This window comes from Mustelus asterias, chromosome 23 (assembly GCF_964213995.1).
Source record: "Mustelus asterias chromosome 23, sMusAst1.hap1.1, whole genome shotgun sequence".
Lineage (NCBI taxonomy): Eukaryota > Metazoa > Chordata > Chondrichthyes > Carcharhiniformes > Triakidae > Mustelus > Mustelus asterias.
Window position 1 is genome coordinate 3,396,744 of NC_135823.1, and position 16,216 is coordinate 3,412,959.

Here is a 16,216-nt window from a genome sequence, read left to right on the forward strand (position 1 = left end):
CACCTGCTCTCAGTGTGGGGAGGGATTCACTCAGTTATCCAACCTGTGGACACACCAGCGAGTTCACTCTGGGGAAAAACCATTCACCTGCTCTCAGTGTGGCAAGAGATTTAATCAGTCATCCACCCTACGGACACACCAGCGAGTTCACACTGGAGAGAGGCCATTCAGCTGCCCTCAGTGTGGGAAGGGATTCACTCATTCATCCCACCTGCGGACACACCAGCGAGTTCACACTGGGGAGAGGCCGTTCAGCTGCTCTCAGTGTGGAAAGGGCTTCTGTGATTCATCCAGCCTGCTGACACACCAGCGGGTGCACACCGGGGAGAGACCATTCACCTGCTCTGTGTGTGGGAAGGGATTCGCTGACTTATCTAATCTGCGGACACACCAGCGAGTTCACACTGGGGAGAAACCATTCACCTGCTCTCAGTGTGGCAAGAGATTTAATCAGTCATCCGCCCTGCGGAGACACCAGCAAATTCACACTGGGGAGAGGCCGTTCACCTGCTCTCAGTGTGGGAAGGGATTCAGAGTTTCATCCCAACTGCTGAGACACCAACAAGTTCACGAGTGATTCCAGTGGTTGGATTCTGCTGTTATTGTTTCTGCTCTCAATTACATCCAGGACTGCATTTTGTTCATTCTCACAGTTGGTCAGTGGGGAGGGTCGGAGGGTTTCTTTCTGCTGGGCTGGCCGGTCTCACGACTTTGCCTCCAGTGGGCTGATGCTCTTTCAGCCTTGTTGCAAATACCTGGTTTCAAATTTCACAAGGATCAGAGTGACAGGGTGTTAGGAAGTTCAGAAATATTTAGTCAGAATTTCTGTTTCAAACCCAAATGATCATCCAATTTCTTTTGTAATTGTTTATTGTCTCCACTTCCTCCACCCTTGTAAGCAGCGAGTTCCAGGTCATTACCATTCGCTGCATCAAAATATTCTTCCTCACATCCCCCCCTGCATCTCTGACCCAAACCCCCTCGTCTTTGTCCCATCAGCTAATGGGAACTGCTTTTCTTTGTCCGAATCTTGTCCACCTCTATCAAATCTCCCCTCAACTCCTTTGCTCCAAGGGGAACAACCCCAGCCTGACATCGACAATAAAGAACAAACTAACAGAATATGTTAATACCTGGAATCAAATGGTAATGTTTAATTTCTGTTTTAAAGCTTTTGTGAATATATTGTCCTGGACAATTAGGAATTAGAATAACTCAACTTGGGTGTGGTTGAATGGAATATATCAATCTGGTATCCATTTACAGTCTAGTGAAAATCTGGAATGTGTAGCTGAAATTTCCTCCCTAACAGCACTGTGTGTACTTGCACCTCAGGCATTGTAGCAGTTCAAGAAGGCAGTGTTGGGGTTGACCATGGCCGAAGCAGCTACATACAGCCACATATTCTGTTGTAATTGCAGGACTGCAGATTGAATGTGAGGCATTATGGGACTGGACTATCTTGACCACATTCCTGTGACTGCTCAGTTTCTGCAATCACGGACCATTAAAGCTGCTCAGCAGGGCCCCGACAGAGGACCTGGTGAGAATATTTACTCAGAATGAGTTAGAATTAAACTTGTTCCACGATCAGCTAAGATACCCAAATCTGTAAAAAGGGGGATCTGACCAATCAACAAACAGTGGTAGGTAGCACAGTGGTTAGCACTGCTGCTTCACAGCTCCAGGGTCCCGGGTTCGATTCCCGGCTCGGGTCACTGTCTGTGTGGAGTTTGCACATTCTCCTCGTGTCTGCGTGGGTTTCCTCCGGGTGCTCCGGTTTCCTCCCACAGTCCAAAGATGTGCGGGTTAGGTTGATTGGCCAGGTTAAAAAATTGCCCCTTAGAGTCCTGGGATGTGTAGGTTAGAGGGATTAGTGGGTAAAATATGTGGGGGTAGGGCCTGGGTGGGATTGTGGTCGGTGCAGACTCGATGGGCCGAATGGCCTCCTTCTGCACTGTAGGATTTCTATGATTTCTCGTTGATTAAGAAGTTAAGAAGTGTTTTCAGGTATAGTTTAAATTATTTTATCATAAATTTGTGATAAGAACTTTGAGGGACTTGTGACTCAATGGTCGGTGAAGTGATGGTGTAATCCAAGTAGCACTGGGCTGAAAAGCGGACCTCTGAGAGTAGATTCTAATGGTTATAATCCCGCCCAAGCATGGCCAGTGAAAAATCAGAGCTCGAGTGGGGACCGGACAGGTCTCTTACCTGCCATTTGGAAACTAAGAACAAGAAATTTATCAATAAAATGATTCGAGAATAAAGCCAATGTTTCGAGTCTGGATGACACTTCATTATGAAGGGTCATCCAGACTCGAAACATTGGCTCTATTCTCTCTCCACAGATGCTATCAGACCTGCTGAGATTTTCCAGCATTTTCTGTTTTTGTTTCAGATTCCAGCATCCTCAGTATTTTACTTTTATGATAAAATGATTAGGTCTGATTGGAATCCCCACGACCCTCCCGCAAAACAGTGGTGGGAAAAGGAGAAAAGGGATAAGGATGATAAAGTCTGGGTTCTGATTCTCTGAGCCCATGTAGAATTAACAAAACAAGTGAACCAGTTCATAAAGAACAGAAGTTACCCATCCCTAACAAAACCTGATCAAATTAAAATAATTAAGTTGAGAAATATACAAAAAAAAATGAAGTTTAAAAACAAGTTTGTTTTGTTGTTCAAGAAGGTTTTTAAAATTATGTAGTGATGTAATTATATGCCAAGTTTTCTCTGCTCACTCCCCACCCCTTTAGGTCTGTAGAAAAGTTGCAGCAGACAGTTGATTTGTTTTTAAATCGCCCGGAAACTCATGTGTCTATTTTAGTTTATAATTAAGGATTTATGGGAACCAGTTAAATGTGGAAATTTTACGTGTAGCCTGGAGGAATTTGGAATAATTGTGAAAATTTTATCATGTTGTCACCTCAACCCCAGATCAAGAACAAAGATTTTGCAGGTGGGAATGTGTTAGGAATTTTAAATCAACAAAGATTAGATGTTGCCTGTAAAATCAGGCCTTAGAAATTGGCTTAAGAAACGTTAAGTTATAATGAAAGAGAATGAAGGATCTTGTATCTTACTTTAATCAAGGAGTTGTGAGCTTGTAGTGCTCTGTCACTTTAAGAAGCTATAGCTGCGAGAGAATGCTGAGGATTCATTGATTGAAATTTACGAGCAGTGAGAACTTTTATGTGAATGTTTGTAGATGTGTTTTATCATTGTTTTGGGCTACATTTGTTGAAGTTTATCTTTCTGTGGATTTAACCTTCTCTTGAGTCTTTAATTAAAGGCATTTATGGAAGTTTAAAAACAGAATCACAAGAACGCTTAAGGAATTCATTTTGGTTATTGTTGTAAAGCACATGCTAAGTTTCTCTGCTTGTTTGTGGATGATATTTGTGGATTGAATGCTTCAAGCTTTGAGGTTTTCTGTCTGTGATTTAAATCAAACAGATTTTTAAAATGGAAGTATAATGAATAAAGCTTTTTTTTCAAAAGTTATGAACCTTGTGCCATATTCACTGGCCAGAGACATGATTCCAGGATATTTTACTAAACATGTGGGAATTTTAATCTGCTTACAATTCACACAGGTGAGAATGAGAGTTTAATTTGTAAAGGTTATTTAAAATTTGGGACATGTGAAGTGATTCTGACCAGTCCTGTGTTGGATTGATCTTGGGTTAAAGTTCCTGTCAGATCCAAAGAATTATTCCTGATGCAATTAACACAATGAAAAGGAAAATTCTGGAATTGGATACTGAAGAGTTTAAAAGGAGAGATTATTAATAGAAATGATTTCAAGACCATGTGGTCGTTCAAAGGAAAACAAAGGAAGGGTGCTGACATCCATTTGAGAACTTTTATTCCACTCCTTTTCAAACTAAGGGACTCTATGTACAAAGAAAGCCCAAGGATGGTAGATAATGGGGTCTGGAAAGCAACATGATGGGGGCACGTATCTGTTTGTTAGTTCATCACAAAGCCCCATAATACCCAGTTACTAATTTCATTGGATCTATATGTAATGTATGTAATCTATAACCATTCTGATTGGATTGTGTCCAGCCGGGATGGGCTGAGTAACTGTATAAGAATTGATGATTTTCTTTGTTGGGTGGAGTTGCACATGGTCAGCCCCTGTGGCTTCTCCCCACTGGTGTAACTCAATAAACTGTCTATCAATTGAATCAGGCTTGAGTGTTGAATGATTCTTCTGAGTTCATTCCTCACAACACATTGGGTACATTATCACTGGTACATTACCAGGTATCGCCAAAAAGTTCAGACAATACAAAGACTCACGAAAGCCAGTGTCCCGGTATAAAGAAGTATCGTTTATTTGACCAACGATCGAAGGGAGGAACTATTCCACAGTATAATGGCTCTCTAGAAGAGAAGCATCCTGATCCCTCTAATAACTCTGATGTAATGCTTAGGATAGATCAATTATACATTCTTCATATCAAATTCTCCCGCCTTCATAGAAATCATCATAGAAACCCTACAGTGCAGAAGGAGGCCATTCGGCCCATCGAGTCTGCACCGACCACAATCCCACCCAGGCCCTACCCCTACATATTTACCCGCTAATCCCACTAACCTACGCATCACAGGACTCTCAGGGGCAATTTTTAACCTGGCCAATCAACCTAACCCGCACATCTTTGGACTGTGGGAGGAAACCGGAGCACCCGGAGGAAACCCACGCAGACACGAGGAGAATGTGCAAACTCCACACAGACAGTGACCCGAGCCGGGAATCGAACCCAGGACCCTGGAGCTGTGAAGCAGCAGTGCTAACCACTGTGCTACCGTGCCGCCTTTCATGAGGTGTGAACCAATCATTTTCAATACAGATAAATCATTAATTACACACGTCATATACTTTAGCCAATTGCATTTTACCCTCTGACATAATGGTATTTCATTGGTCCGTAGAACCCAGATGCTTCCTCCCCCTATTGCTGATTCTACTTCCCCTATTGCTTAGCTACAAAAGATCAAAGTTAATATTCCCACTGGCTCTTGCTCCGCCACTGGCCAAACCAGACAAATGCATGTTCTCACACCTGAGAAGGCACTGTCTTATCTGGACAGTGTGAATCAATCCTATTCATTAAGCTGCCTTGAGAACCTTTCTGTTAGAAACTTCGCTGATAAGAGGTTGGCAAATTCTGTGGCTTCATCATCCAAAGAATGTTGCTTGTAAGTGTCCCTGTACCATCATGCCTTGCAGCAGCCTGCCTTTGGCTAAAGCTTACAATTGCTTTTAAAAATACAGCTAACATACATTTTAAAATCCAAAAAATTCATGTTTAAATCAGAATTACTTGTTTAAATCTCTTACTGCGTTCACATGTGTGTCGACTGTTCCTTTGTTAGCTTATATGGATTTCAGTAAGGCATTTGACAAAGTCCCTCATGGCAGGTTGGTTTAGAAGGTTAAGGCTCATGGGATACAAGGAGAGGTGGCTAGATGGGTAGAAAACTGGCTTGGCCACAGGAGACAGAGGGTAGCAGTCGAAGGGTCTTTTTCCGGCTGGAGGTCTGTGACCAGTGGTGTTCCGCAGGGCTCTTTACTGGGACCTCTGCTATTTGTGATATATATAAATGATTTGGAAGAAGGTGTAACTGGTGTTATCAGCAAGTTTGCGGATGACACAAAGATGGCTGGACTTGCGGATAGCGATCAACATTGTTGGACAATACAGCAGGATATAGATAGGCTGGAAAATTGGGTGGAGAAATGGCAGATGGAATTTAATCCGGATAAATGCAAAGTGATGCATTTTGGAAGAACTAATGTAGGGGGGAGTTATACAATAAATGGCAGAGCCATCAAGAGTATAGAAACACAGAGGGACCTAGGTGTGCAAGTCCACAAATCCTTGAAGATGGCAGCACAGGTGGAGAAGGTGGTGAAGAAGGCATATGGTATGCTTGCCTTTATAGGATGGGGTATAGAGTATAAAAGCTGGAGTCTGATGTTGCAGCTGTATAGAACGCTGGTTAGGCCACATTTGGAGTTCTGCGTCCAGTTCTGGTCGCCACACAACCAGAAGGACGTGGAGGCTTTAGAGAGAGTGCAGAGAAGGTTTACCAGGATATTGCCTGGTATGGAGGGTCTTAGCTATGAGGAGAGATTGGGTAAACTAGGCTTGTTCTCCCTGGAAAGACGGAGAATGAGGGGGAGACCTAATAGAGGTGTGCAAAATTATGAAGGGTATAGATAGGGTGAACAGTGGGAAGCTTTTTCCCAGGTCGGAGGTGACGATCACGAGGGGTCACGGGCTCAAGGTGAGAGGGGCGAGGTATAACTCAGCTATCAGAGGGACTTTTTTTTACACAGAGAGTGGTGGGGGCCTGGAATGCGCTGCCAAGTAGGGTGGTGGAGGCAGACACGCCGGCATCGTTTAAGACTTACCTGGATAGTCACATGAGCAGTCTGGGAATGGAGGAATACAAACAAATGGTCTAGCTGGACCAAGGAGCGGCACAGGCTTGGAGGGCCAAAGGGCCTGTTTCCTGTGCTGTACCGTTCTTTGTTCTTTGTTTGTTCTATAAGTCTGATTTAGAGTCATTTAACTCAATGCTGGCAGTTCTGTTAGTGTCTGAAATGCCTAATGGTTTAAAATTTTTCTAATCTATTCAGAATTTTCTCCAACAGCTTGCCATTGCGGAACTCGGAGTACAGCATTTGTTTCGGGAGTCTTGTGTGGGATTTGTGGACAATGTGGCCCATCGCAGTTGGTCAAGTGTGACCAGTGCCTCGATACTGGGGATATTGGCCTGGGAGAGGACACTCACATTGGTACACCTATCCTGCCAGTGGATTTGCAGGATTTTGCGAAGGCAACGTTGGTGACATCTCTCCAGGGATTTGAGGTGTGCGCTCTACATTGTCCATGTTTCTGATGCATGCAGGAGGACAGGGACCACGGCTGCTCTGCAGATCATGAACATGGTGCTGGATTTGAGGTCTCAGACTTTGAACACTCGGCGTCTGAAGCCTGCACTGGCGCGTTGGAGTTGATGCTGGATTTCATTGTCGATGTCTGTCTATGCCGAGAGGAGGCTCACGAGGTGTGGGAAATGATCCACGCTGTCCAGGGGCTCACCAGGATACTTGATGGTCGGTGGGGGGAGGAGGGGGGAGGGGTGGTGGGAGGTGGCAATAGTGGGCTGGGAGAGAACCTTTGTTTCCCGGATGTTTCGTCTGAGGCCCATTCTCTCATATGCTTCAGTGAATGTGTCAACGATGGTTTGGAGATCAGCCTCTGAATGTGCACACAGACCGGCATTTTTTAATTCATTTGTGGGATATGGACGTCGCTACCTATCCAGCATTTATTGCCTAACCCCAGTTGCCCTTGGAGGGCAGTTGAGAGTCAACCACATCGCTGTGGCTCTCGAGTCACATGTAGGCCAGACCAGGTAAGGACAGCAGATTTCTAGGACTCCAGTGAACCAGATGAGTTTTTCCAACAATTGACAATGGTTTCACGGTCATCAGTAGATTATTATTTTTTATTTAATTCAAATTCCACCATCTGCCATGGTGGGATTCGAACCCAGGTCCGTAGAACATTAACTGAGTTACATGCGGCCATCACCAACACCTCCCCCCACCCCCCTCCCCCCTCTCCCTCCCCAGAGTCTGTGTCCTGCAGCCCAATGACTGAGGTTGGGCTGGTCTTGGTTCTGGCCTGGAGGCGTCGGAGGTTGAACTGTTTCCCCTGGTCCAGTAGGTTAGCTTGACTCCAGGGGGAGCTTCATGGTGCTAGGGTGGAGTGTTGCTGTGGGGAAGGTGGAGATGAACGTTGGTATGATGACCTAGCCCTGCTTGACCCCAGTTTGCACTCGTACTGGTTGCCTCATTATAGGAAGAATGTGATTGCACTAGAGGGGATGCAAAGGAGGTTCACCAGGATGTTGCCTGGGATGGAGAAGTTGAGCTATAAGGAGAGATTAAATAGGCTTGGACCACACAACCCTGCCACAGCAACCTCTGCAAGACGTGCCAGATCATCGACACAGATGCCATCATCTCACGTGAGAAAACCATCCACCAGGTACACGGTACATACTCTTGCAACTCGGCCAACGTTGTCTACCTGATACGCTGCAGGAAAGGATGTCCCGAGGCATGGTACATTGGGGAGACCATGCAGACGCTACGACAACGGATGAATGAACACCGCTCGACAATCACCAGGCAAGACTGTTCTCTTCCTGTTGGGGAACACTTCAGCGGTCACAGGCATTCGGCCTCTGATCTTCACGTAAGCATTCTCCAAGGCGGCCTTCACGACACACGACAGCCCAGAGACGCTGAGCAGAAACTGATAGCCAAGTTCCGCACACACGAGGACGGCCTCAACCGGGATCTTGGGTTCATGTCACACTATCTGTAACTCCCACAGCTTGTCTGGACTTGCAGAATCTCACTGGCTGTCCTGTCTGGAGACAATACACATCTCTTTAACCTGTGCTTAATGCTCCCTCCATTCACATTGTTTGTACCTTTAAGATTTGATTATCTGTACAGACTGCATTCCAATCATTATTCTGTAAATTGAGTTTGTGTCTCTGTATGCCCTGTTTGTGAGCATTTCTCCACTCCACCGGACTTTAACCTGGTGTTGTTAAACTTCTTATTGTTTTCTTTAGAGCAGAGAAGGCTGAGGGAGGACCTGATTGAGGTGCATAACATTGAGGGATATGGACAGGGTGCACAGGAAGCAGCTGTTTCCCTTTGTTGACGGATCAATAATGTTAGGAATGGGTTAACAGACCTACCAATTAAGTCCTAATTTGATGTCAATTATTCAATAGAAATCACTGATATATAAAGGGGTCACATAGAATCATAGAATCCGACAGTACAGAAGGAGGCCATTCAGCCCATTGAATCTGCACCGACCAAAATCCCACCCAGGCTGCATAACCCCATGCATTTACCCTTGCTCTTCCCCCTGACACTAAGGGGCAATTTTAGCATAGCCAATCCGCCTAACCCGCACATCTTTGGACTGGGTGGAAACCGGAGCACCCGGAGGAAACCCATGCAGACACGATTACTCCATAGCAACCTGGAGGCTTAAACAGGGGTAGCAGAGGATGGTTGCTGAACCAAGTAAAGGGCTGCAAGTCACGACTTTTTCAAAAAAAGGGAGAAGACTTCACTCAAATTCTAATCAACAAAGGTGTGAGTAGGAAACATCAAAAGGGCTGAATCCAGAGTAAAAGTGTCAGCATATGACAATCCACCATTGTTTTCAGAAATGGAACCTTATGACCAATGGAGAAGTGAAGTCACCATGTGGACTAAAGTAACCAGTTGGGAAAAAGACAACAAGTAATGGCCTTGGCCTCTTTCTTTACCATATAGAAGTAAAATCAGACGGAAATTGAATTTGGAGGATAGGGAGGTCTGGACACTTTATTAACCTTTATGGATAAGATCTATCAAAAGGATGACTTATTGAATGCGTATGAAGCCTGGTTAGGTTTCGATAGATTTCAGAAATCAGAAGATATTTCTATTGAGGAATATGTGATGGAATTTAGCAGCCTATATATAAGACTGCAAAAACACCGCCTGGAAATTCCATAGTCCATGTTGGCATTTAAGTTACTGGACTGCACTAAAATTACAAATATGGATAGGCTCCTGGTTTTCACAGGAGTAAAATTTGGAGACAAAGATACCTTGTATGGTCAAATTTCAGAGGCTTTAAAAAAAACTTTTAGGGAAACATTCTATCCCCACTGCCTTAATGACACAAATGGGTCAGTCAGTGATAAAAACAGATTGTAGCAGATACACTGTTAACAGGTCGAACACTGCAGGCTACGAGAGTATGGCAGAAGACCGGGACCCAGAAATTATGAGGACAGAAACCCCTTTAATACCTTTAGCAGGAGGAAGGATATGGAGAATGGTAACAGGAAAATGAACCCCAGAAATGCCCTGGGTATGATAAATCCGTGTTTTCGGTGTGACTCTGAATTTCATTATGCTTTCAACTGTCCGAAACGATTTAATAGAGTGTTTGAAGCTACACATGACATGGAAGAATTGGAAGAGGAAAGAGATAGTAACCAGAAAGAAGGCATTGTCCTACTAACAAGAAGTTTTACTCCTGTAATGAGAGTTTTGGTTGCAGAATCCTTTAATTGTGCTGTATTAGACAGTGGCTGAGCATCTACCGTGTGTGGAATTGACTGGTTAAAATGTTACCTGGACTCTTTAAATGCTGAAAATCAGAACAAAGTTAAAGAATTTGAAAGTTCCACAAGTTTCAGGTTTGGGAATGATAATTGCCTGCAGTCGCTAAAAAGAGTGGTGATCCCTTTCAATATTGCTGAAATTAAACATTTCATTAGCACAGATGTTGTGTCAAGTGAGATACATTTGCTTCTGAGTAGACTATCAATGAAGAAAGCACACATGAAACTGGATACGGAAAATGATAAGGAAACAGTTTTTGGAAAAACGGTGAACTTACAACTTACACAGTTGGGACACTATTGTATTCCGTTAATGACAAATAATCTTTCGGGTAAAGAGGTTAAGGAAGTGTTATTCGCAGCCGGACATGGGACTTTAACTGATAAAAAAATCATTGTATTGAAACTGCATAGACAATTTGCGCACCCATCTCCTCAGAGGCTGAAAAATTTATTAAAGGATGCAGGGGTAAGAGATGAAGGCTATACTAAGTTAATAGAACAGGTTGGTGATCGCTGTGATGTTTGTAGGAAGTACAGAATAACATTGTGGCCATGGATCTTAAGATCTGGGATAAAGCAAACAATATATTTATTTTGCAATTTGTAGATTTAGCGACTCGATTTAGTCAATCAACCATTGTACGTAGTAAAAAAAAGAGAAATTCTGGATCAGATCATTTTTCGGTACGGTCAGTTTTGTTAAAGTCGCCAGCTGAAAGCAGATCCTGCGATGTTTTACTGGCACTATGAAGGGAATCTTTCTGGTACCTTTATGATGCATGTCGATGACTTTTTGTGGGGTGGTAGTAGTGATTTTGAAGCTATCTCTGGGCTGAAGAATGAATTCAGGGTTGGAAGACAGGCTTCAGGCACTTTCAAATAGATTGGGCTGGAAATCAGACAGACTGAGTCAGGTGTCACTTTACATCAGCAATCTTATTTGGAGAGTATCGGCCCAATAGCAATTAGTCGTGGTAGGGCTTCACAAAAGGACACAGTAGTTTCGAAGATGGAAAAAGAGGAACTCCAAAGTTTGATTGGGCAACTGAATTGGCTAGGTAGACAGACTAGACTGGATGTTAGTTTTGATATCCTAGAGTTGAGTACAGAAATGAATGATCCTACAGTGGAAGACATAATGAGAGCAAACAAAACATTGGCCAGGCTAAAAATGCAGGAGTCCGTTTTGAGGTTCCCATTTTTGGGTGATCTTTGGCACCTGAAACTCATAGTTTATAGTGATGCTTCCTATGCCAATTTATGTGATGGGTTCTCAAGTGCGGGGGGTTTTATAATATTCCTTTTGGGGGAAAATGGAAAATGTTGCCCCTTTGTATGGGAAGCAAAGAAAATAAGGGGAGTGGTAAAAAGCATATTGGCCCCCGAGACACAGAGCCATGTAGAGGCAGTGGATATGGCCTTTTATATATCCCAGATATTAACAGAAATTTTGGGGTTAGGGAATTTGAATAAAATACTCATGTGAGTGTCACAATGACAATAAAACCCTGTGGGGGAAAATGTGCACTCCACAAAAAGTGTAAATGTCAAAAATTAAATCGGTCGATAGTAGCTATCAGTTATCCGATTGTTTTACTAAGAGAGGGCTAGTTTGAAGAAACTTTTGGAAATTATCAAAGGCGGCCATATCTTTCTGTGAATGTATGTTTTTATTCCTCAAGAAATGTATTTTAAAAAAAGGAAGGGGAAATAAAGTGTTTTGTGTTTTGTTTTTCAGTGGAAAGCCAATATTCATCAAAATATGTTTTTTCTCCAAAAAATTGGGTTAACAGACATTCCAATTAATTCGTAATCTGATGTCAATAATTCAATTAAAGTCACTGATATATAAAGGGGTCACAAGTGGCACTATTTTGTTGGTAGAGAATTGTGTGTGGAGTTGGGTCAAAGAAATAAAGATATTTTATGAAGAAGCAGAACTCGTGTCTCCTTTACTCCACAGCAACCGAGAGGCTTAAACGAATAATGAGATGGTATAATTTTAAGGTGAGGAGCAGGAGGTTTTGGGGATAGGAGGAGAAATGTTTTCACCCAGAGGCTGGTGGGAGTCTGTAATGCACAATCTGGGAAAGTAGTAGAGGTGGAAATCTCACAACCTTCAAAAAGCTCATGGATGAGCACTTGAAATGTCAGAACATTCAAGGCTATGGGCCAAGTGCTGGAAAGTGGAATTAGTGGAAATTTAAAATCATAGAAACCCTACATTGCAGAAGGAGGCCATTCGGCCCATCGAGTCTGCACCGACCACAATCCCACCCAGGCCCTACCCCACATATTTACCCACTAATCCCTCTAACCTACGCATCTCAGGACTCTAAGGGGCAATTTTTAACCTGGCCAATCAACCTAACCCGCACATCTTTGGACTGTGGGAGGAAACCGGAGCACCTGGAGGAAACCCACGCAGACACGAAGAGAATGTGCAAACTCCACACAGACCGTGACCCGAGCCGGGAATCGAACCCAGGACCCTGGAGCTGTGAAGCAACAGTGCTAACCACTGTGCTACCACACCACCTATAGTATAGTTTTGTCAGTGCAGACTCAATGGGATGAACATAGAACAGTACAGCACAGTACAGGCCCTTCGGCCCTCGATGTTGTGCCGAGCTTTGTCCGAATCCAAGATCAAGCTATCCCACTCCCTATCATTCTGGTGTGCTCCATGTGCCTATCCAATAACCGCTTGAAAGTTCCTAAAGTTTCCGACTCCACTATCACAGCAGGCAGTCCATTCCACACCCCAACCACTCTCTGAGTAAAGAACCTACCTCGGACATCCCTCCTATATCTCCCACCATGAACCTTATAGTTATGCCCCCTAGTAACAGCTACATTCACCCGAGGAAATAGTCTCTGAACGTCCACTCTATCTATCCCCCTCATCATCTTATAAACCTCTATTAAGTCGCTTCTCATCCTCCTCCACTCTAAAGAGAAAAGCCCTAGCTCCCTCAACCTTTCCTCATAAGACCTACCCTCCAAACCAGGCAGCATCCTGGTAAATCTCCTCTGCACTCTCTCCAATGCTTCCACATCCTTCTTATAGTGAGGTGACTAGAACTGCATACAATATTCCAAATGCGGTCTCACCAAGGTCCTATACAATTGCAGCATAACCCCACGGCTCTTAAACTCAACCCCCCCTGTTAATAAACGCTAACAAACTATAGGCCTTCTTCACGGCTCTATCCACTTTAGTGGCAACCTTCAGAGATGTGTGGATATGAACCCCAAGATCTCTCTGTTCCTCCACATTCCTCAGAACCCTGCCGTTGACCCTGTAATCCGCATTCAAATTTGTCCTACCAAAATGAATCACCTCGCATGAAGGGTCTCTTCTGTACTGTATGACCCTATGACTTGTGAACTCGTTGGTGTGTCTGCAGGTTGGATGACTGAGTGAATCCCTTCCCACACACAGAGCAGGTAAATGGTCTCTCCCCCGTGTGAACTCGCTGGTGTCTCCGCAGGTTGGATGACTGAGTGAATCCCTTCCCACAGACAGAGCAGGTAAATGGTCTCTCCCCCGTGTGAACTCTCTGGTGTGTCCGAAGGGCAGGTGATGATTGAAATCTCTTTGTGCAGTGAGAGCAGCTGAATGGCCTCTCCTCTGTGTGACTGCGCTGGTGGACCAACAGTACCTGGGAGCTTTTGAAATCCCTCCCACATACAGAGCATTTATAGGGTCTCTCCTGGATGTGAGTGATGTTGTGCTTCAGCAGGTAGGACAACTGAATAAATCCCTTCCCACATTGAGAGCAGGTGAACAGCCTCCGCGCAGTATGAACTCGCTGGTGTCTCCGGAGGCTTGATGACAGATTGAATCTTTTCCCACACTCAGAGCAAGTGAATGGCCTCTCCCCAGTGTGAACTCGCTGGTGACTCTGCAAATGAATTAACTGAGTGAATCCCTTCCCACATGCAGAGCAGGTGAATGGTCTCCCCTGAGGATGAACTAGCTGGTGGCTCCACAGACCGGGTAATTGAGTGAATCCCTTCCCACACTGAGAGCAGATGAACGACCTCTCCCCAGTGTGAACTCGCTGGTGTGTCTGCAGAACAATTAACTGGGTGAATCTCTTTCCACACTGAGAGCAGGTGAATGGTCTCTCCCCAGTGTGAACTCGCTGGTGTGTCCGCAGATTGGAAAACTGATTGAATCCCTTCCCACACTGAGAGCAGGTGAACGGTTTCTCCCCAGTGTGAACTCGATGGTGTCTCTGCAGATTAATTAACCGAGTGAATCCTTTCCCACATTTAGAACAGGTGAACGGTCTCTCCCCAGAGTGGCTGCGCCGATGAGCTTCCAGCTCTGATGGGACCCTAAATTTCTTCCCACAGTCTCCACATTTCCACGGTTTCTCCATGGTGCGGGTGTCCCTGTGACTCTCCAGGTTAAACAATCAGTTAAATCTCACACACAACACGGGTACAGTCTCTCCCCGCTGTGAATGCTGCGATGTATTTTCAGGCTGAGAGACTTGTTAAAGCTATTTCCACACTCAGTGCACTGGAACACTCTCACTCGGGGGTGTGTCTCGGTTCTTTTCCAGTCACATTTATTTTTTAAAAAACTTTTGAAGCAGATAGAACAGAAAAAGATTTCTCCTTCTAGATTGAAAGACCAATGATATTCAGGTCCTGATCAATCAAATAACTGCCACATGTTGATGTGACTTTTGGTTTGAGATTTCTGTCTGTAAATCCTCAGCTTCTGATATCCTGCAAAAGGAGTTTACAAAAGTCATCACTGTCAGTGCAGGATAGGAATTCAGAACAGACAATTCTAGTTTCTATTGAATATTCTTTCCTCTCTCATTTACCAAAAGCTGTAAATCTCCATCCCACACACTCTCCCTCCATTCTCACTCTGCTGTATCTAATATTCACCCTCCCAATTCTCCTGAAGGTGCTGATTGAGGCTGATTGACAGATCCATGCTCACTGCTTCCTGTCCTCGGCACAGAGAGCTGAAAATCTCCATGCAGGCTGCCAGACAGATATATGTATATATTACTGGACTAAAAGAGTAATTTACAGGACATTATCACTCGAGTAGATGTAGAGTGGGGATTTCAGGAGCATTCATACTTAGGCAGGGAGGACACATGATCCGGAACTCACTGCCTATGAGGATGGTGGAACAGAAGATGATCAATAATTTCAAAATGAAATTGGGTGAGCACTTGAAGGAAATAAAACATGCAGGGGAATATGGATATATAGAGAGAATAGGACTGATTGGATAATTCTACTGAGAATCACGATGGAGTCTATAAGATAACCGGTTAAAGTCCAACAGGTTTATTTGGTAGCAAACGCCACTAGCTTTCGGAGCGCTGCTCCTTCGTCAGGTGAGTGGGAGTTCTGTTCACAATCAGGGCATATAAAGACATGTGAGATATGGCATAATGTTGCTTCTACATGAAGCTGAATTGTAGAACCATAAGCAGGCTTTAAAGCAGGTTATAGTGTGCAAACATCGGTCTTAACACAGAAACCACCGAAGATACACAACATGGGACCGAAACAAGAAAGAACAAAGAAAGTGGCTTATCTGAACATAGCAGCAGTTAAGAAACTACCACATAGGCAAGAAATAGGAGACATAATCACATAACGTTGACAAAAGAAACATAATCACATAACATAATCAAGAGCGGGGTGGGGGGGGGGGGGATGTACCGGGGGCTTTGGAGAAACTGTATAAAATACATGCCGTAATTATGTTAAAGTGTGCCTGCTCAGCGACACCCTTTCTTGCAAGATCGATTAAAAGACGCTTCTTCAGAATTTGACTCGAGTAAAATTATTAAAGAGTGAGCTTCGTTTCTCACAATTGGGGGCTCGTCCGGGATCGTGTCATCACCGACAGAGTGATCGCCGCCGACAGCCGGGAAGACGCGTCCCGTTTATTTAAACGGTCTCATGCTCTCATCGGCGAGCT

At 44.2% G+C, this 16,216-nt stretch overlaps 1 protein-coding gene and 1 long non-coding RNA gene across 2 annotated transcripts in view; both read right to left on the reverse strand.

Moving 5' to 3' along the window:
• Window positions 1-16,216, reverse strand: part of LOC144510907 (uncharacterized) — a 347,486-nt gene that overhangs the window by 59,298 nt on the left and 271,972 nt on the right. Inside the window, exons 12-15 of the mRNA XM_078240963.1 lie at window positions 14,293-14,489; window positions 14,103-14,124; window positions 11,014-11,077; window positions 10,253-10,268 (exon numbers count right to left, since the gene is read on the reverse strand). Of these exons, the coding sequence (XP_078097089.1) occupies window positions 10,253-10,268; window positions 11,014-11,077; window positions 14,103-14,124; window positions 14,293-14,489 (299 nt within the window). The remainder of the gene's footprint in view (window positions 1-10,252; window positions 10,269-11,013; window positions 11,078-14,102; window positions 14,125-14,292; window positions 14,490-16,216) is intronic.
• Window positions 14,714-16,216, reverse strand: part of LOC144510488 (uncharacterized) — a 6,873-nt gene continuing 5,370 nt past the window's right edge. Inside the window, exon 3 of the long non-coding RNA XR_013500637.1 lies at window positions 14,714-14,991. This is a non-coding gene — a long non-coding RNA (uncharacterized LOC144510488). The remainder of the gene's footprint in view (window positions 14,992-16,216) is intronic.